General features: G+C 29.9%; 1 protein-coding gene across 4 annotated transcripts in view; it reads left to right on the forward strand.

Moving 5' to 3' along the window:
- LOC136987560 (palmitoyltransferase ZDHHC15B-like) overlaps nt 1-22,189 on the forward strand; it is a 97,746-nt gene that overhangs the window by 13,258 nt on the left and 62,299 nt on the right. For all 4 annotated transcript variants that reach the window (XM_067285306.1, XM_067285307.1, XM_067285308.1 and 1 more), the window contains exons 2-4: nt 9,710-9,736; nt 13,517-13,611; nt 18,521-18,641. In XM_067285306.1, the coding sequence (XP_067141407.1) occupies nt 9,710-9,736; nt 13,517-13,611; nt 18,521-18,641 (243 nt within the window). The remainder of the gene's footprint in view (nt 1-9,709; nt 9,737-13,516; nt 13,612-18,520; nt 18,642-22,189) is intronic.

The raw sequence follows: 22,189 nt of genomic DNA on the forward strand, positions 1-22,189 counted from the left end.
ATTTTTTGTACTTGAATTTTTACTTTCTATGCTTTGTTTAACTTTAAAAAAATTCATTACATAAATGTTAAAGTGACAGTAAAATACACCGAAATAAAGTAAATATAATAATTAAAAATGTATAATCTGGGATTTAAAGAAGTCTGAAAACAGAAAAAGTAACCAAAACCGTAACCGTAATTGTCAAAATTGAACTATCAATTAAATTAAATATTAAATATTAATTATAATTAATTTTGTCAAAATAAGTATATTGCTATTTATTTTCTTGCAGGTGATTTTACTTGTATTGAATTTGTTTATCAATTTGTCAAGTTTATTGTTTTAACTGTTTTAATTAGATTTTTATTTTGTCTGAATGTTAGATTGCAAATTTGCAATTGTTTATAAGACACTGTGGATGTAATTTTTATATCTATCAAGACTAATAAAGGAGTGCCTTAAGATAAGCAATGACATATCTCTAAGTTATCAAATTATGCGTGATTGTATGATGTTTATAGTTTCTGGCATATTTGAGCTTTTAGTTCCTGGAATATATATTCTTAAATTATTTAATTTGACATGTATACATTAGAAGAAAATATAATTTTAACAAATGAAATATAAATTATTAGATGGTCACAAATTGGAACAGAAGTCAAGAGTGAAATCATGATACATGGTAAGGTATAGTGAGTCTTCTTTGTGGGCTAGGTACTGTTAGTTTATACTGTGGCTTCTTAAACTGTGGGTCGTGACCACTTGGGGTTGCAAAAAATTTGACAACAGTAAAATTTTGTGCTGCATATTTATGAAAAGCAGAATTTTCAGCATTGACAACTATAAAATCAAAATGTCAGTCGACTCTGAGAAATGAAGATGTCTTGTCCCACAGTATCTAATATTAGCGAGGTCGAGGCCGAAAATGTGTACGTCGGACGTTCGGCACCGCTTTCCCGTAAGCCTAGAAGTTTGACGATGGCGTTTGGAAAGTCGGCGGAATCGTGTTCGGCATTCCAAACGCCGTCGTCGAACTTTTAGGCATACGGGAAAGCGGCACCGAACGTCCGACGTACACGTTTTCGTGTCTAAAACTTCGGCCTCGACCTCGCTATTCGTCTAGATTTAATTCTTTATGTAAAAAACAAGCACATCCATCTCGTTATATACAAATTTGCTTTTGTCTTTAATAAATGGTAAAATACATATAAGTATATAAAAAATAAATGGTATAAGTACATCAAAGATTTATTTTATGATTTATTATTAGTAAGTGATTTTATTTGTATACATATTCTATATACCTATATAATGAGGGTTATGTAAAATTTTCAAATGAAAAAAGTTTAAACAGCCCTGGTCTGTACTATTCATGCTATTATTAACATAACAGTAGCTGTCGTTATATTGTTGTAACTGTAGTAACTGATTCATTCTGCTTGCCTGTGTCCATGGCAACTGTAGCATTTCCACACAAATCCAATGCATTTTCATTAGAATCTATGAATATGAGTTTGAAAGCTCTAAGATGACTCAGTGTTTTGCTTTTTTTATTGATTTTTTTTTTATTAAAGCTTTTTTATTTTACTTGTTGAGTGAGTTTGATAATATTTTATTACTGAATCACTTATCTTTTTTATAGAGAAAGTAAAGATTAAAAAGTTGAATAGTTGAGTTGTAATAACGAAATAGAAGAAAGGTGGTACTGAATACATTGATTAGTGTGAATGATTTGGCTCTTTGAAAATACACTAACAGAGCTTCAAATGATTGCTAGAGCTGTTCAATAATATCTGTGATATTAATTCACTCGTTAAAGAGGCATTGTATCGCTTAAGGCGATTACAAAATGGTAGTCGTCATCCCGTTAAGCAAATTAAAGCCGTCGACGGAACAAATTATTAGAAACCGTCAGTCAGAATGTAAAATAAATAGATCAACAAAAAGGTGAAATTTTTATCTCCAGACAGATTTTTCAGAGAGAAAGGTAGAGTAATCAGAGTGGCAGTTTGCGATTTGGCTTCAAAAATTATACGACGTATCCTTCGGGGATATATATGGACAGTCTTTAATGAATTTGACTTCCCACTAAAGCTTATTTGATTTATAAAACTTAATACTAATATATTTTGGATTATTATACAGTAGAAAATTGGGAAGGTTCGGAATAAGGACAATTTCAGTTGTAAATTATCTCTAGTGCTTTATAACTTCATATTTATGGAAGTTAATAAGGAGAGAGAATGTTTTATATTCTGATGAAAGTATATTTTGTTAGAATGTAGTTATCTCCTGATGTTACAACATACTGGAATATTTTTTGGCAGTGTTTCAAATATGTTAAAGCTTTCTTTTGAATGCTGATTTTGTTTTTCAAAAATTTATTCTTTGTCATTTGATCTGATGACAAAATTTAATCACGAATGCTTATGTTATTTTTCCAAGGACTTCTTTAATTTAGAGTTTGCATTTGATTGTGTAAGTTATCAAAAAAAGTGTTTAATTTTTTTTGATATTCTCACTTAAGGTTAGTAAAAATATTAATTATTATTAGAAGGTAGCAATTGTGAGATTCAGTCATTTATAACTGATGTTTAACACATGATTTCAAATTTGGAAACCACTATGGAGCAATGAGAATTTTTATTAAGAGGATTGATGTGTATCTACAGTATATGGTTTCAGGTATATAAAGTTTCAATATTAAAAAGTAATGCTTCAGAGAGATCAGATAAAATTTAAAAAGTTGTTTATTCAGTTTTTGAAAGAATGTGTGATATAATTGACTATTGTAATGAAAGAGTAATATATTTTCTCTATTATCAATAGCAATATTTTCTGATTAGGGGAGTACTGGTGATTTTCTTGGCATGTTTTTCTGTGATCCAAACTACATACTTTCTGACCATGAGATTAGAAATGTGTTGTATATTAAGCCATTCTTTTATTAACAATTTTAATTATACTGGCTCATATATATTAATTTGCATTTTATTGTTAATTGGTGGTATTTAATCAAATCCTGGCCTATTATTTTGAATGCCACCTTCCTCTCTTCTCTCTAAGTTTCTCACGTCTAGCAAACTTGCATTAATTAAAAACTCTACATTTGGATTCTATAAATGTAATAGGTTGACAATTAAAAAAGATAAGTCAAAAATATTGATTTTATTTTTTTCTATAGTGGAGGAAAGCATGAAAAAGCTGATAATCTCTATTTGTTGAGCAAAAAATCAGAAATATTGTCAAACTTTAAATATTTGAACATTTATTTTTCTTCTCAAAACTCATTTTGAAAAGATATTACTAGATTATAAACTGAAATTGTCAAATATAATGAAATTAACAAAAATGGAAACATTTTCTGTTAAGAATTATTTCAGATTTTTTCACTCTGTAGTTAAGTTGAGTATAAGCTTTGTATTCCCAATTTGGAATGAACCACAATTCAATCTTTCCTAAATTAGGAAAGGTTCAATCATGCTTTTTAAAGTGGATTTTTCATTTAAATTGTTCAGTTTCTGGATCCTTGATAAGATCCAAATTGGGTAGAACACCTCTGGTAATTTGCCTTCTTATGAGTGTTTTTTTGTTTTTGGTTCAAAATTTTTAATTTACCAGAATGTGGTTTTAGAAAACTAGTTTATAATAAATTAATTATAATATGACAATCATTCTTTATAGAGAGATGGCTACTTGTGAATTAGAAACTGCATAGAATCAAACATTATTTGCATAATTATGATATACCACGGTCCTCTTTATTTGGAGTTTAAGAGTATTTACAAAAAATTAATTTTTTGAGTCTTTTCTTACCCTTTTTCACAATATCACAGAAGTAACAGACAGTCTTTTGGCTTGAAGATAAAAACTTTATTAAATGACCAATAATAGATTATTAAAAAATTCACACAAGGTTAAAATTGATCAAACACTGACCTTTTATTTGAGGATTCGGCACTTTTTACATTAAAACAACGATAAAAATTTGTATCGATAACTATCGTGTCTTTTAGCCTTAATATATAACTGTTTCCGGCCCTCTTGTGGTAGTTTCAGGTATTCATGAAAAAAAAAAGTAGAAATTGGTTGTAAATGACTTTGGGTTTTCATATACATACCAATCTCAACTATCAGATAATGAGGTTTTTTTAATTAAATTATTAGTAGTTAAATAACATATTGCTTATAAGATAGAATGCAAATTGGTCAAAAATATTGGTCAATTGATTGGACACTTTTTTTTTCCATGGATTATGCATTATAACTTACTTTCTGATTTAAATTATAAGATGAAGTGTTTAGTGATACAACTTATGGCTAAATAGATGTAATATATTTTTTGAAAGATAAAAGAATAGGTATTATGGAAAATACCAAATGTTCTTTTTGCAGTTTAGTTGTTGAAAATATTAAGAAGCATCTGTTTATCTCATCTGAATTGCTTGAATATCTACAGGACACCAACTTTTCTTTGCTTGATGATAAAATAAGTTCCCTCATATTATACAAAATATGCAAGTTTTTTTAAGACTTTCTAGCTCTATTACAATAAATTTGCTATCTATTAATTTTATATCAATATTCTTCATAAATAATTGTTTTATGTATGTATTCATTATGTTTATGTATAAGATGTAGGGTAAATTCCAGTACGCATGCCTTAGCCACAACCAATGCCACTAGTAAAGCAGCACTACACCAATGAACTTGTTGGTGAATATTGGAACACATTTTAGTATATTGTAATTTGTCGATACACTGTTAGAATGTACCCGTACAGTATTTTTTGTGTATTTATGTAATTTATGTTGCTGATTTTTCTCTGTGTACAGGCACGGTCTAAATCAATAAAGTTTATATTTATTTTCTAAACTACAGTATAGACTCATTAATCGGAACCTCTGTAATCGGAATGATTTTCAGTCGGACTGTGTCGTGCCGAATCGAACGTTTTTGATACTAAATTTACTTCTAAAGTATAATTTTCATGTTTTTATATTTTTCAATATATTTATTTTGTTTGTACAAAATGCAGAAATAATTTTTAACGATACGATAGCCTCGATTATTATTATAAAAATTTTCGTTAGGCTTAAAATCGACGAAAATTCGACACGAAGCGACACGCGACGGAAAAAAATTTGAACGTCGGACAGGTTAATATATTTATTCGTACATAATCGGTAATCGGAACAAATCACTAATCTGAACAACCCCAGTCCCTAATTGATTCCGATTTTTGGTTCTCTACTGTAATTATAATGATTTTTAATATGAGGACTTGAGTAATGTTTATATTTTCTTAAATTGCATTCATATCTCAGAAATATGTTTCAAAGGTTCAAAAAAACATTGAAAATATTTCTATTAACTTACTCTGAAATGTTTGACTTACTTGATTTACAATAATTTATTGACAAGACTATGTCTTGCTTATAAAATCGTACGTCCTGCTGTCTTATCAGCTTAGTGGTATGAAGGAATACCTGTCAGGAGTTGAAATTTGGCACAGAGTATTAGGTGCCCAAATCATGCGCACATAAAAAAAAACCAGACTTATAGTAGTCAGGGGACCGAAAACCAAAACACAAATACAAAATGGCAACACACTCTAAAAACAGTTGGAAAATACAAATATTGTGAAATCAAATTTTGACAAACACGTGCGTTGGTAAGTTCGAAAAGCAAATGTTGCTAAGTCGAATTTTGACAAACAAATCTTTGAAATAACCCATTTACCTGTCCCGTGTTATTCCCCACATATTTCTGGTCGCCACGTGCTAACCTCGGCCGATCGACCGGAGATATATCATTTCTTCGTCGGAACTTTTTGAAACTAGACGGCGCGTCGTTATAATTTTATATTAAAACTAACTTCCAAAATAGAATTATTTTTTCTTCTTACATTCATTAATATATATATTTCATTTGTGCAAAATAAAAAAATAATTGCGAACGATACAATAGCTGCCAAAAATTACGATCGTCGTCTTCAGGCGAATGTGGAAATAACAAATTTGAATGAGGCACGTGCTGAACGTTCCAAACCGATAACGGAAGATTTTCGTTGGCGAATTTTTAAAAATAATGTATTCTTTTAGCGTTCGGTAACTTCGCCGGTTCGAAGGAGATTTTAAATCGGCACGATTGACGGTGCATACGCTGAAAAGCACACACATTCGCCTGAAGACGACGATCGTAATTTTTCGTCGAAAGTACTTGCAATAAAAAGAAGAATCTACGTTAACGCTGAACTCAGTGCTACTTATCAGAAGTACAATAGCCGCCATTATTTTTTTAAAAAATGGGAAATTTTCGCATAGACAAAAATTCAATCCGGGGTGTCACGCAACGGAGAGAAATTTAAACATTCGATTTCAACGAAAATGCATCACGGAAGCCTTGCGGTCGTGGCCGTGGCCGGTGAAGTTTGAACGATCGCGTTCAAAACCAGCAATAGCAAAGACGATTGGAGAACGAGAACGAGACCCGCCGCGAGTGTCGAAGTGATCCTGCTCGGTAGTGAGTCTCCGAGACATAGTCTTGTCTCAAATACGGTCTTGTTGTTTTACTTACTTTAATTTTAAAGAAATTATTGGATATTAAGAAATCTTACAAAACCTGTAGAAAGTTGGTATCTTCAGGTGTTGCAAAATCTAGGTTGAAAAACCAGTGATATAATGGAAAGAAATGGAACAAATTTTTAATATAGTGAAACAAGATGATAACTTAAATCTTTACAATAATAGATGTATTATATAAGAATGGTGTGTGCGTGTGTGTGCATACACATTAAATGCAGCTATATATTTTAAATTATTGTTAAAACACCATTTTATATGCAAGATTTTTTTTATATGGTATTTTTATAAATAATTTTGTACAAATTTTATTTGTAATCAAAATTTTTTATATTAACTTTGTATATATTTGCACTTTGATGTATCTTTAATATTCAATAGATTAAAACTGAAGATTTACTTTTCACAAAATAGCAAATATATATATATATATATAACAGTTATTACTTATATAAAAGTTTTATTTTTTTTAATATATAAAATATATAAATTTTATTCAAACTAAACCAAAAATTTTTAACATAAATGCACAAGTCATTTTAATATTTAATAAGATATAATAATTAACTGGGGAAATACAAAAGAAATAGAGATGTAATAGGTCCTGAATATTACAGACCAATTGGAGGTAGGGGTGTTTGCTATTGTCAAAAGTTTGTTAAAACGAATGTATTTTAAAAACATATATTAACAACCAACTTACAATTTATATAATGTATTAAAATGTTGTTACAGTGTATAAGAATAAATATTTTTTACTTATTGATTCATTGACCCAACCTTTTAGCATGCTCTGTTTGCAAATAAAAAAAAACCAGATCTAAAGTTTTCTTTTGCAAAAAATTGTTTTGTTTGTTAAATTGAAAACCTACTGTACTATAAAAACAAAAAGTATATTTTACTCGCTATAATAATGGCTATTGTTATCAGAATTAATATTATATTTGTAAAAAGTGAATTTAATTGTAGTAAATTATGAAATTTTATTATTTTTGTAATAATTTCATTAATATATTTTAGATTCATAATTCATGTATTATGTAAGTTGACGTATGTGGGGAAAAATTTACAAATTAAAAAAGGAATTATTTACGACAAAGATTTATATATGTCATTTTCAAGTTAGATGTCTTAAAATTTTATTTTTATTATATAATAGTTTAAATTGTTTTTTTTGGGCTGCAATTTGAAAAAATTGTAGACCTATAAATTTCCACTGTTATCTGTGTCTTTCTGTCTTTCCTTAATTTTGAGAATTGAGTTAGATACATGAAAGTCAAGACCAGATATAGAAAGTTTAGGGACGGGAGGCCCCAGTTAACTACGTATGAACTTCGAATGCAAAGTGGAACTCGAGTTATTTCAAGTTTCCCCTAAAAGCAGTTAATAGATGACCGGCACGACTCTATTGTTAAAGGAAAAGTACGATGCACGGGAGAACGACGCTACATTACTAATTTGAGGTGGTGAGCTTGTATTTTAAATTAAATAAATTAAAATATGATTAAAAATTGCAGCCCGGCATTGCGATGGTGCCACGATAAATAAATGCTTGTTAATTTATAAAAAACACTATTAGAGAACTTGGCTAAAAATTGCTACATTGAGTCATAAATACTTTTGACTCCCAATTCATGATTGGAGATATTTAGTTACTTAAATATACCTAACATTCAATTCATGCAGTAGATTGATTCTGTTTGAAATCAGAATCATGTAAATCAAGATTAATATTTATACAGGAAATGGAAGGATAGATTTTAAGATTTTTTTTCCTTATTAACCATTATAAAATGAATGAAAATAAAAATTTTTTTTCTCTCATTTTCACTTTTTAATAAAGAACTTTTTTCCCTCCTCTGTAGTTAAAAATATTATGGACTCTCGTTAATTCAAACAGGTTGAATTAAATTGAATTTCTAGATTCTACAGTACAATAAAAAAAAAAAAAATGATTTTAACAACATATTAGCACCACATAGTAAGCAGGATCTTGGATTTTAATTCTCCAGATCCTTCTTGATGATGGCCACTTTAGTTTCCAAGTCTAAAGCTATATTGTCCTTGAGAAGCCACGACTAGTGACTGCCACCGGGCGACCGTAAACCACCCTAATCGTGCACCGACAGATTTGAAATGTTTTTAAATTTTAATTAATTAAATTAATTAATTTATTTTAAATTCACTCTTCAAATTTCAAAAATCTGAAGATGATAATCTACTAATGTGAGCTCTTGTTCTGAATAAATGCGAGATGCACACTGAACGTCCAATTGCCAAGAGAATTTTATATTGATTTAAATAGAAATCAGATGGGGGTTAGCATCCAGTTTGAATTAAGAGGAAATTCAAATTATACAAGTTCAAAATAAAAGAGTCTACTGTGTTACATCACTTCCGTTTTCTTTTCTAATTAGTCTACTAAAGGCGTCGACGGTCTTTATCTCGGCGAAATCCGTTATCCGAGCTTGCTTTTATTTAATTTTTTATGAATACCTAGATGTCGAGCTTAGTTTAATGCATATGGTGTTAGGTTGCACGACATTGCAAAACAATAAACTCGTGTGCAAGTTGAAAGTAGTGACAGTGTGATTGCAACATCATTATAGTGTAGGTTAGATATTAATTTTATGAAAGAAAATGCTTAATTTTAAAATACTGTGTTAAATTGTGTAAATCAAGAGTTAAGTGTAATACAATAAAAGTAGATTAAGTAATTAATAGATAAAAATATTAATTAAAAAACATTATTTTTAATTAATGTTTTTAACAGTTTAAAATAAGCATTGATTATTTTGTTAACAATATACGAGCGTAAAAAAACTTGCAGACTTTTATGGAATGTAATGAAATTTTTTTATATAAAAATTACATTAAAATTCATATAAAATTTAATTTAGTTTGATGAAAGTTTTATTTAATTTTTATTTTTAGATTAAATTTTTTTTCATATTAATAATATTTATAGCACTTAAAAAATACATTACAAAAGAATATAAAAATTGACTTCATTCATAAACAGACTTAATGTCTTTCTGTTGCAACTGCTACAGCTGTTTATATTTATAAAATTTAGTTTTTAATGACTTAATTATAATATATTTTTCGTTCTAATTAAATGTGTGTTTTTTTTTTAATTTTAGGTACAGTTAATACTGTAATTGAAACTGGTAAGTTTTATTTTATACTTTATTTACATCAAAATTAAATAATTTTATTAAAGTGCATTGTAATTACTGTTAGAAGCTTGTTTCTCATACACTTTTATAAAAGAAAATTATTAACAAGTTTTAATTGTTCTAAATTAGAACTGTCTTATTTAACAGTAGTAATGGCAAGATTCTAGCTATGAATGAGGCAGTCAAAACTTCATCATAGCTGTAGACTATGCCTGTTGAAGTAAAAAAGGCAAAGGAGTTTAGCAGTGGTCTACTTGTGAGCTTTTGCAAAATATAGTTTCCCAGAATCAGCTTATCTGGAATTTCGTAGACATTCAAAAATGGGGAAAAATTTAAAACTGAAAAAATCCAGAACTACATTTCTGAAAACAATGCTAACAATCAACTGTTTTTCACTTTACTAGAGATTGCTAAGAGCTCGTAAAACGTGAGAAATGTCGTTGCACCAACTCCTTCCGGGGCACGATCGTAGTCGTGTTGCACATTCCATTAAGCCTATCACAGGTTTAACAAGAGTAAAATTCAAGAGACTACATTTGGCCCTTTGCAAGATATAGACTATTGGTTCTTTTTGACTTTTTCACTCGTATGGGCATAAAATAGAGCTCTGATAAGGTCTGAACTGTCTCATTCAGAGCTAGAATCTTACCATAGTAACTTTAATTTTATTAAAGTAATTTTAACTTCGGAATACGACAGAGCATCGATTATCCGAATATCGATCGACCGAAACGTCGGTTAACCGAAAGCATTCCGGTCGGCAAATTCAAATTTCTGCTAGTGCTGCGGCACTGCAATATTTGACTGTGTCTTGGGCTACGCCAATATTACTTTTATTGGTGTGTGTTTTAGCTGGCAGCACTGGTGCAACCACGAGAGGGTACTTCGAGAGGACGTGCCAGTATTCGAACGAGGCTTTTTTTTCCCATTGTGAGTAGTGAGCTTTGTTTGTTTTGTGTGGTGTTTTTCTGAGGACTGTGTGTCGGGATGTGTGTTGTGCTGAATCGGAACAGTTTTGATACTAGATTAACTTCCGAAATATAATTTTTTTTGTTTTTATATTTATTTTCTTTGTGCAAGATAAAGAAATAATTTTTAAAGATACAGTAACCACGAGTATTATTTTAAAAAAATTTTTGTTAGGCTTAACATCGACAAAAATTCAATGTGAAGCAAAGAATTTCAACACGGGATAGGTTAATATGTTTTCGTACATGATCTGTTACTCGAAAAATCAGTTATCCGAACAACCCCAGTCCCGAATTGTTTTGGATAATCAATGCTCTACTGTACTTCAATAGTTAAAATTAAATGGAATATTCTATTTGTGGAAAATCTTCTAAAACTGATTTAAAAACCTGATGATGGCCTTTGGCAATAGGTTGAAAATGTTTGTTAATAAAAAATTCTCTCAGAAAATGCTCAGGTGTTGTAGTAGGTTTGTAATCTCTCTGCTGAGTGTTTCTGGTCCAAATTTCAATGGCAACACCAACCTTAGCCTATAAGTTACATAGAAAATTAGCTTTGAAGATTGTAGGGTCTACCATAGTAACTATGATTTGAGAATTTGAAGATTACACAAATTCAGTTAGTATAGTTGTATAAGTAAAAAGGAAAGGAATTAGGATGGAATATAACAAGTCAGGGGAGTTTATTTTACTAGGCAACTATACAAATATAGACATCTGTAAGTTCAATAGTTATATTAAAGCCAAATAATTGCTGGACTAGATTGGGATATATTACTGCTAATATTAATTAAATGCTAAGTAATTTGGCCTAGTGGTAGGTGTTAGGTGCCATTTCTTATTAAATTTAATAATTATGATTAACAAATATTAATTTAATTATAATTGTTAAAATTTAATAAGAAATGGCACCTAATGCCTACCTCTAGGTTAAATTACTTAGCATTTAATTACTAATAGTAGCAGTAATGTAATCAGATCTAGTTTGACAATAATTTGGCTTCAAGACAACCATGTACTATCAGTACATCATACATAGTTGCAAAGAAAATAATCAGACTTTGTTTTGGATGTTTGGGACAGTAAGTCCCAATTAACTGGAATTCATTGTATTAAGATTATTTTAAGAATAGCTAAAATTGATTTGGAAACAAGTGACAGAGGCCATCCATTAGATATATGTACAGTTTGAGGAGGTGATAAAGTTGTGGAATGTTTTTGGTGGTGTAAATGGCATATATTGTTATAAATCTACATACTAATCATGTAAATAAACTATCAATTATTTGCAGGACTTTAAATCATTTCTTTGGTATCAGAGAAGTCCGTGAGCTACATTGTATACATAATTTAAAGGAGTGAAGTTTTGTCATTGTCTATAACAGGAAGGTAGAGGGTCTGAGTTGCTCATGTTTTGCAACCACTCCATATTGATGGAAGTGTTTTGACAATACATGTCTGTGACACATTAAGATTTATTGAAGTTCACGAGTTTTTTTATTGATTTTTACAATTTCTTTCTGCAATTTTTCTTTGTCGACAGCTTTTGAGCACCCTTTCATTGCGTACACTTTAGTGAAAAATTTCTCGAATGGAACCTTTTAAATTGCATTTGATACATTGGAAGTTTAGATGTGTCTCCCTGTACGCAGTACAAATATTTTTTGGTTTGTACAGGATTGTACTTTTTCCAAAACTCAAAAAAAAGCATAATATGCCAGATATGAACTTTTATCTGCAGATATTTCGACTTGATTTTACCCAAACAAAACACGGAGTAAAATGTTCAAAATAAGCTTCTAAACAAAGAATGCAATCTCGTGTTAGCAATAATGCGTAAAATTTTACAACTGTTATAATCAAATCACACATCTGTGTTAAGTAGTAACAGCCCTATAAAGTACACAGAAACTTTTCATTCAAACCCAATAAAATTAATAGGCATATTTTGTTATTCTGTATTGCATATGGGTATTTTTGGCTTTTTTAATGATTTATTCATGTTAGGCCTGTAAACTATTTATTAAATTTGTGTTAAATTATAGTTAAAATTTTTTTTATAAGTGTATTTTTGGGATCTGGAATGAATTAATCTAATTTACATTATTCCTTACGGGGAAAAATTTGTTTGGTACTCAAACAGCCCGGAATGAATTAAGTTCGAGTACCAAGGTATCACTCCAATTGCATGTTTTTTTTCACTGACTTAGAAGTAGAAATTATAAAATTTTTAACACTAATTAAAATATTGTTTCAATTTATTTTGATAAATAAGTATACAAATATAAACATCAACCAAAACCCAATGCATAGCGAATAAGCAATCAAATATTTTACTGTTGTAATAATAATTTTCTTTTAATAGTTTAAATCTGTATGAGAGTAATTGACTAAAACACTTACAAGGAATAGACTTGACAATGCATGAACCAGACATACTTATTACTGTCCTGTTAAATTTCTTGCAACATATACTTGTGAGAAATGCTTAAATCTTTTAAGATTTATATAATATGAAATTGAGGAATAACATTTGAAACAATAAATAAATAAATAGTACTCGTAATTATCATTTTTAATGTGACAAGTGAGTAAGACACCACCAACTTGCACTGTTACCAAGTCGATTACACCTCACAAAATTTTTTCATTCAATAGCCTGGTATATCATTAATTTCTTCATAAAAATATTGTCATATTTAATAATTTACTTACATTTCTGTAAATACTTTATAAATTAAATCTTAATTTAAAAAAAAATGTTGCACATTGAAAATGTATTTTGTTTTCTTTTTAATTATAGTTTGCTACCTCTTTGTATATCATATATTATTCATCATGTTTATGTGGTCCTACTGGCAAACTATATTCACAGATGTTGGTGTAGTCCCAAAAATGGTAAGTTTTTCTAATGAAATATCCATTACATTAATTTATATGTTCAAATGGTTTTATTAAACTGCAATTTGAATAAACTGTAGACGTAAATTCCCTCCGTCTGTCCTTTCTTAATCTCGACAACAAAGTTAGATAGATGAAGGTCGAGACCAGACATGGAAAGCTTAGGGGTAGGAGGCCCCAATTAACTATGTACGAACTTCTAGTTTTCACCGGAAGTCACGTTATTTCAATTCAAAAATTTTCCCTCAAAAGGAGTTATATAGTTGACTGGCCTAACTCTATTGTTAGCAGGAAAAGTATGATGTACAGGGGCAAGACACTACAGTACTAATTTGAGGTGGAGAGCATGTATTTTAAATGAAATTAATTTAAAATATGATTAAAAATTGCAGTGCAGTATTGTGATGATGTCACAATAAATAATTGCTTGTTGAAGTAAAGACTACACACAAAATTAACAAACAAATACAAATAAATCATCTTCCAAAATAAATGTGACCATTTTAAATTACTATGTTAATTATCCGAGAAGTAGGCAATGTACAGTACATCAATTATTTCATCTCTCATCTTCATTGAAACATCTTGTCATTTACTATCTCAGGAAGAGGTATAAACAAAAATTGCAACTCTGCAACAGAGAAGGCAGAAAATTTTGAATTGTTTTAGAAATATGTATGCATGAATTAAATTAAATTATAAATGAAGATTATCTACAATATTCAAAATGAAAGATATATAAAAAGAAAACATCCAGTTTAAGATATGTAACTGGATATTGTAAAACCATTATATAAAAATATTAAACTGTCTTGAAGTTAAAAAAAAGTCACAATTTTTGAGTAAATTGTGACTCTCTTAAATTCAACAGTCCAAACATACCATATTTACTCAAATATAAGAGACTATTGAATCTAAGACACACCATAATTTATACATGTTTGTCCCCCTTTTTTGTGAAAAAATTTCAACAGAACAAATTCTTAAGTATCAATTTCCCTTGAAAATTTTCTTTTTCTCAATAGATTAATTGATTTAACTTCACAGTTGGTTTAACCGTAGTTATTTCGTCTGTACCGCATTTCATCAGAGACAAAGACTATTGGGTTTTATTCACATTATTCTTTATTTCACGTGAAATAAAGAATAATGTGAATAAAACCCAATAGTCTTTGTCTCTGATGAAATGCGGTACAGACGAAATAACTACAGTTAAACCAACTGTGAAGTTAAATCAATTAATCTATTGAGAAAAAGAAAATTTTCAAGGGAAATTGATACTTAAGCAATATATACAAAAAACCGCACCATAAACGTCTAATACTTATAGAAGAACAAATTCTATTCACACAAATTTGTTCAATATTTACTCCAAAGAAAGTTATATATTACTGGCTTCCATGGTATCAAAGTCAGAAACCTCTTCACTTTCCTTTTTAGGCTCTTCTGAATCGGCATTGGTTTTGATGCTTTCGTTATCCCACATGCAATCGTCCTTGCTCCGTTTGAAGCATTGAAAATGTGACATTTCTCAAAAGAGAGCTGCACAGTTTTTTCTAGTGTTTTCATCCAAGAAACTTTCAACATTACTGTAATAGATTAATAAGACCGAGCTAAGTCAATCTCTTAAATATTTATTGTTACGATTATTGGTCTAATCAAATCATTAAAAGGACATAGTGAAATTAGAGACAGAGAAATAAGATGCATGGTATTAGAGGTTGCTAATTATAATGTATTACATCAAATCTAAGATGCATTCTGTTTTCGGAGACACTAGAATCTGGGAAAAAGTGCTTCTTGCATTTAAGTAATATGATATGTTCTTTTAATAATTAATGCATTATCATCATATGTACCCAACAAAACTTGAATAAAAACATCTTAAAATACATAAAGTAAATATTTGAAACCTTGGCCAATGGTATTTAATTTTTGTCAATGTTTTTATATTTTTTAAAGAAATTAAATACCATTGTCCAAGGTTTTAAATATTTACTTCGTGTATTTTATTGTGAAATTGGCTAATTTACCAGAGGATGCTGTTTCTATTTACACGATGTTGCGGGGGTATAGCCTCGAAGGAAAGGTTGTATGTAAGAATTATGTTTTGGGCTGTTGCTGGTATGAATGATGGAAAGAAAGCAAAGATACTAGCAATGTCTTTATAATTTTTTAAAGATCTTAAAGTAGTTTAATACTTTCATATAATTATTATATACTGGTATTGCCATAATAATTGTTTTATAAAACTAGTTAGATAAATATTGTTTGTTTTAAAGAGTATAGAAAAAGTATTACTTATCACTGATGGATGGCTATATTGCCTACAAAAAGATAAGTTGATCAATGCAATTATAAGTAGATTTCCATTCAAGAAAGACTTTATCTGCTGAAAGATTTTTTGATGTTATGTTGTATTTGGTTGTAATTTTGGATTAGTTGCTACTTTAAATCATTTAATTAATTATTTATTTATTTAATTAAATGACATTTATGATGTGTTTTTACAAAAGCACTAGTTACTATTGTTGTTTATTTATTTACTAAAATAATTTTTGTGTGTCTATTCAATCACATCAAAATTTTTATTCCTGAAATCACTTTTTATATCTCTGTATTATGTTTTGAAGTTTAGTTGACAAATTTGTTAATTTTTGTAAAAGTTTAACAAATTTGTATAAAATTTATTTTATATAAATTTTTAAACTAACTTCTCACCAAAAAACCAACAACGGTGTGTTATCAGATGTAATTACAATTTTTCACAAATGTTTTTCGAACATAAAAGTTCTTCATCAGGTGAAAAAACGGACAACTTATACAAAAAAACGTTCGATGGAACAGATTTTCGAAAGAGCCGTGCGCAAGATTCGAAATATTACTCGTGCGGTTGTCGTCACCGCTGCGCATGGGCGGAAGTGGAAACTTTCCTGTAATGTCATCCGTCATAAATGAGCATTTGCCATGCGACGGATAACGATAACTCCTCTTTGCCGTTGATACATTTTTTATCTCGTTTTCTGAAGGTTCTCAAACGGTGTATAAGGGGTGTAGATTCCTGGCATCGTCAAAGGTTTGACGAGGCCAGGTTATCCACACACCCCTTATACACCGTTTGAGATGGATGGAGGCGGTACACATACATAAAACCGCCCGAGATAAAAAATGTATCAACGGCAAAGAGGAGTTATCGTTATCCGTCGCATGGCAAATGCTCATTTATGACGGATGACATTACAGGAAAGTTTCCACTTCCGCCCATGCGCAGCGGTGACGACAACCGCACGAGTAATATTTCGAATCTTGCGCACGGCTCTTTCGAAAATCTGTTCCATCGAACGTTTTTTTGTATAAGTTGTCCGTTTTTTCACCTGATGAAGAACTTTTATGTTCGAAAACGTTTGTGAAAAATTGTAATTACATCTGATAACGCACCGTTGTTGGTTTTTTGGTGAGAAGTTACTGTTTATTTAACGCGGTGTGCGATTCATGAGTAAATATAAATTTTTGCTTAAATGAAAGTTTTTATATAATATCAGTTATATATTATGTATATAAACATCTCAAAACTCGATGTTGTTAATCAGATCCAAACAATTGTCGTAACATATCGGGCTATATACACCGGGCCGGAGTAAAGCGATAGCTGGCCGAATGCCGTAGTGGGCGGTTATAAATGCCGTCGGCATAGGGGTCGTTCCGAGTCGGTGTCGCGAATAGCCACGTCGAGAATTAAATACGGAAGCAGAGAATTCCTCGGGGTCTGGGTAGCATAACTGGCAATGTAACCGCACGGTAAGCGGGAGTTGCAGGTTTAAGTTCTGCTTCGAGCAGATTATTTCCTTCTAGAATATTCTAAATTATTTAATAAATATTTATTTATTATAATTATTACATTTAATAAAAGATGGCACTTAATGCCTATCTCTAATACCAAATTACTTAAAATTTAATTATTAATAGTAGTGGAACAGTAGCCTGATATATTACAGCAATCAATTATGGTTATTTATAGACTTAGCATAGTATTATGCTGAATTAAGTTACTCTTATAAGTAATTTTTTTAAATGATAAAAATTCTAAGAATTTTAATTGTCAAATACAATTTTTTATAAATTATTGCAAAGATTTTTAATTTCGAGCATCTTCAGATAATTAGAATTAAAAGTTGCTACAACAAGCCTGGCCAACTTACAGTGGAGTGTGATCAACTTTCTTGAGTCAAAGTATTAATGATCTACTCCACTTTTTTTTTTTTAATAAAAACTTAATAATCTATTCTAATAAACCTATGGGTGATTATAAATGTAGTTATAAAACATAGTTATATTTATTTATTGCTCAGTAATTAATGTTTCAGGTTATGTTTTTTTAATGAAGACACTAAAGAATAAATGACATGGCACAATTTATTTTCACCACAACAACAACAAAAATTTTACGTTTTTTTCTCACATAAATTATGACTTTTGCTTCTCTAATGTGCACTCATTTTGCACTAAACTAAAATTGTTTAGTGCCAGAAAAACAGTTTCTAAAATAAAAACTTAACCTAGTGATGACCTTTGACCATTTTGTATCTGCCATGAGTTAACTTAAAGAGCACAATATTACCAACCCAAAGAGTAAAGTTTAAGGATTTTTCTGTGAATAATATGGATTTAATATTACTATTAAAATTACAAACTTTTTCTACATTTTAATAAAACATATCTGTGACTAATCAAATATGATTCTACAATTGACTTGTTGGCCAGTCCTGCTTTATAAAATAAAGGTGGTTTATTGAAAATAAAATGATAATATTTTTTAAAACTTTTTCTCTAGTTTACAAATATTGTATTACTATATTATGGATCTAATTACAGTATTTCATTATATTTAATATAATTATTTTATTAGTTTAAGTTGCCCCCTTCAGAAGTAGAAAAATTTGAAAAAGAGACAAGCGAAGAAAATCAGCGAAAAATTTTAGAGAAATTTGCTAAAGACCTTCCTGTATCTTGCCGTGCCCTAAACGGAGGTATATTGTAATTTCGGTATTCATTTTATAATAATAATTAAAATATAAATGTAAAATAAGTAATATTTATACAGCAAAATTTACAGACAATATATACAGTATATATTTATGCTTTGTTTAATAATAAAAATAAATATACAATAAGATCTAATTTTGTGACAATCTGATCCACATCTTTACACTCAATAATCATGCCCAGTTTTTTAGTAACTAATTACTTAAACACCAGATTCTTTGGACTATATTTAGGTTAATAATCTAATACACATAACAGTAAATGGGTAAGTAATAAAGCTATCCAGACTTTGTCCAATGTTTGCCTTCACATTTACACTAGATGTGAATGTAAAGATTAATTAATTAAACATTACATCAGTGGCATTCCGTCATTGGAAGCGATGGAAGCGCCGCTTCCATCGCTTCCAATGACCTTCCCTTGTATTTTATAAAATATAAATTTTCATATTTTAACGTACTTTGCATTAATTAAAATTAATATTTTATTATAACTGCATTATGTATCTTTTACAAATTTCTATACTACATGTGAAAAAAAACGATAAGATTGCTATCGTGTATTCGAATAATTCGGTGGCGGAAGGAATGTCGAAACCGGGTCAGTTTCCAATCAGCCAGATTATAGGCATTGGTGCATGCACTTTACAGAGCACCAATGTCACGGTCTAGCTGGTGGAAACAACACACGCATAAAGCATCCAATTTTATATCCAGGACCAGTTCTGGGCTGTTAGCCGCCTGCCTGCTAGATATTCGGCCGCCCTCACCCGATTATGTGAATCGTGAGTAGACTAGATCAACGGCGGGCAACCCTCGGCCCGCGAAAAGTTTCTATCTGACCCACGAGATCTTTAATAGATTATTAAATTGGAAAAATAACTAATTAATAGTTATTTTCCCAATTATTTGTAATTTTCGAAAACAATAAGAGAAATAAATGTAGTAATTAACTTTTTGTTTATTTATTTCGTATTTGCAGACTAAAAAATTACGAGTCACAAGAAGGCGTCGATTAACTACTACGGCCTGTGGAAAAAACGTAAAATTTATTCTGGCCCACGTTATAAAAAAGGTTGCCCACTCTAGACTAGATTTATAACATCCCAACCGATAGGAGTTTACTGGCATGTTTTTATGATAGTTTTGTATAGTTGACAGGAGTTTAAAAAAATCCATTAAAATATTTGATATATTTATTCTGCGTTTATTCTGCTCTCCCATCTTATATTACTTACGGATTTCAATGTTAAACCGGTGATATTACGATTTAGTATGTCCCGTCTGTAAGGGGATGCAGAAAAAACGTGTACAATTCTTGTATAATGTTAAAAAATTAACTGTTACTTTGGCAGCATCATTTACAACCAAATTTAATGAATGAGACGTACAAGGTACAAAAAAAGCTCTAGAATTTATTTTCCTTAAATTTACGATTTATATATCTGTTGTCAAAAATTTGTCTTTCTACTGTTTTCCCAAGACTACAGATATTCAGGTACAAAGTAACCGGTTTTGACTTATTTCTACTAAGAAGTAGTTAAATAATTAAGAGATTAGGGAATGGGGACATAAATAAAACCCCGCCGAAAGAACCAGAATTTTATTTAAACAAAAGCTTAACCGAACCAATCACTAGCTCGGTACAGTGGGGAACTGATTTCCGTGTACATCTGGCACTAAAACAAATTACAGTAGTTAGAAAACAAATGACTATTAAGTTTAACATATTTAGATTTTTACAGCTATGGTGAGAAACGTTTAAAATTTACAACAGCCCTGTGGTGTACTTTGAGATATACTTGTGATGCAACAAAAGAGGCATTTGACATTGACCAGTATCGGCACCGTCGGGATTTGTCGTGCATGCACGCACTGCACGCCTACCAAAATCGTCCAATTCCATTCACGAGCCACTCGTAGGGAGCAATTTTAACTAAGTGGATTGTTTTAATATTTAAAAAGTAAAGAATATTTTATGTTATTTTTATATACGCTTTTTCGCAAAACTATATTTAATTATAATTTTCTTTAAAAGTATATTCATACAATTGAATATTTTGTACCAGGTATGTATAATTGTATATCCATCACTAATTTTATTTTACTAAGTAAGTTTTAATAATTTTATTTTTAATTCTAGCCCTTATATCATGGCTAGTGATTTAGACTGTAATTGTGATATTGAAAATTTACTTTAAAAAAGTTTTGGTTCAAGACCATATAATGAAAAAGAAAACATTATTAAAAGAGAAAGACCAATGCCTAAATTAAATATAAATACGTCGACAAGAAAATTTGTTCGACATTTTCACAATGAAATTTATGAAGACATAATGGCTTTGTGGATGCATAAAAATGCAAAAATTGTTTTGTTCGCCTTGCCTATTATTTTCAAATGAAATTAGTGTGTGGAATAAGAATGGCTTTGATGATTTAAACAATTTGAGTAAAGCTAGAAAAAGACACAAAAATCGTAAATGTCACATCGATTTTTTTCGTAAAATTGAAGCAGTTTGGAAATCAAAATAGAATAAAATTTAACATTAGTAAACTATATAAAATTAATATTGAAAATTATAACGAGATAGTTACGGCTAATAGATGTAATATCTATTAATTTAGATACAATATATGTTTTTTATCAAAGCAAGAATTGGCATTTAGAGGGCATAGGGAATGTATTGAATCTAATAACAGAGGTAATTATATTGAACTTGTTTATTTATTAAGTATGTCAGATAATCAATTAAAAATGCATTTAAAGAAGTGTACGGTTTTTACTGGCTTATTGAACAAACGAATACGAATGGACCCTAGAGTCTAGGGTGGGCAACCTTTTTTATAACGTGGACCAGAATAAATTTTACGTTCTTTTCGCGGGCCGTAGTAGTTAATTGATGCCTTCTTGTGACCTGTAATTTTTTTAGTCTGCAAATATGAAATAAATAAAATGTTAATTACTACATTTATTTCTGTTATCGTTTTCGAAAATTACAAAAAATTGGAAAAATAACTATTAATTATTTAATAATCTATTAAAGATCTTGTGGGCCAGATAGAAACTTTTTGCGGACCGTAGCTGGCCTGCGGGCTGGGGATTGCCCACCGTTGCCTTAGACCAGGGCTGTCCAACTGGCGGCCCGCCAAATTATTTTTACGGCCCGCGAGTACATTTTACTATGAATAAATTTGTTACTAAATTATTATTATTAATATTAAAATTATTTTACTATGTGAAAATTTAAATCTAATTTGAATTTAAAGTAGGTACTATTTAGTTTGCCTAACTTCACTTAATCTGGCTGAATACAGCAACAATCCGTTTAACGTCTGATGATGGTTGGCTCAACGTTGGCGCCACATATTATATTTGTGATTGGTTGTTGTTTATCTATGGTTGGCGCACGTGATGCGCACACTACCCTGCACTATTTGGTTGATTCATGCAATCGTGCGAGTGCAGTCTTGTCTAGAATTTGTTGAGGGGTGACTGTGTTATAATATTATTAACTTAATTTCATATTTATTTA

This window comes from Centruroides vittatus, unplaced genomic scaffold, assembly GCF_030686945.1.
Source record: "Centruroides vittatus isolate TY-2023 unplaced genomic scaffold, ASM3068694v2 scaffold_2520, whole genome shotgun sequence".
In the NCBI taxonomy this organism is placed as follows: Eukaryota; Metazoa; Arthropoda; class Arachnida; order Scorpiones; family Buthidae; genus Centruroides; species Centruroides vittatus.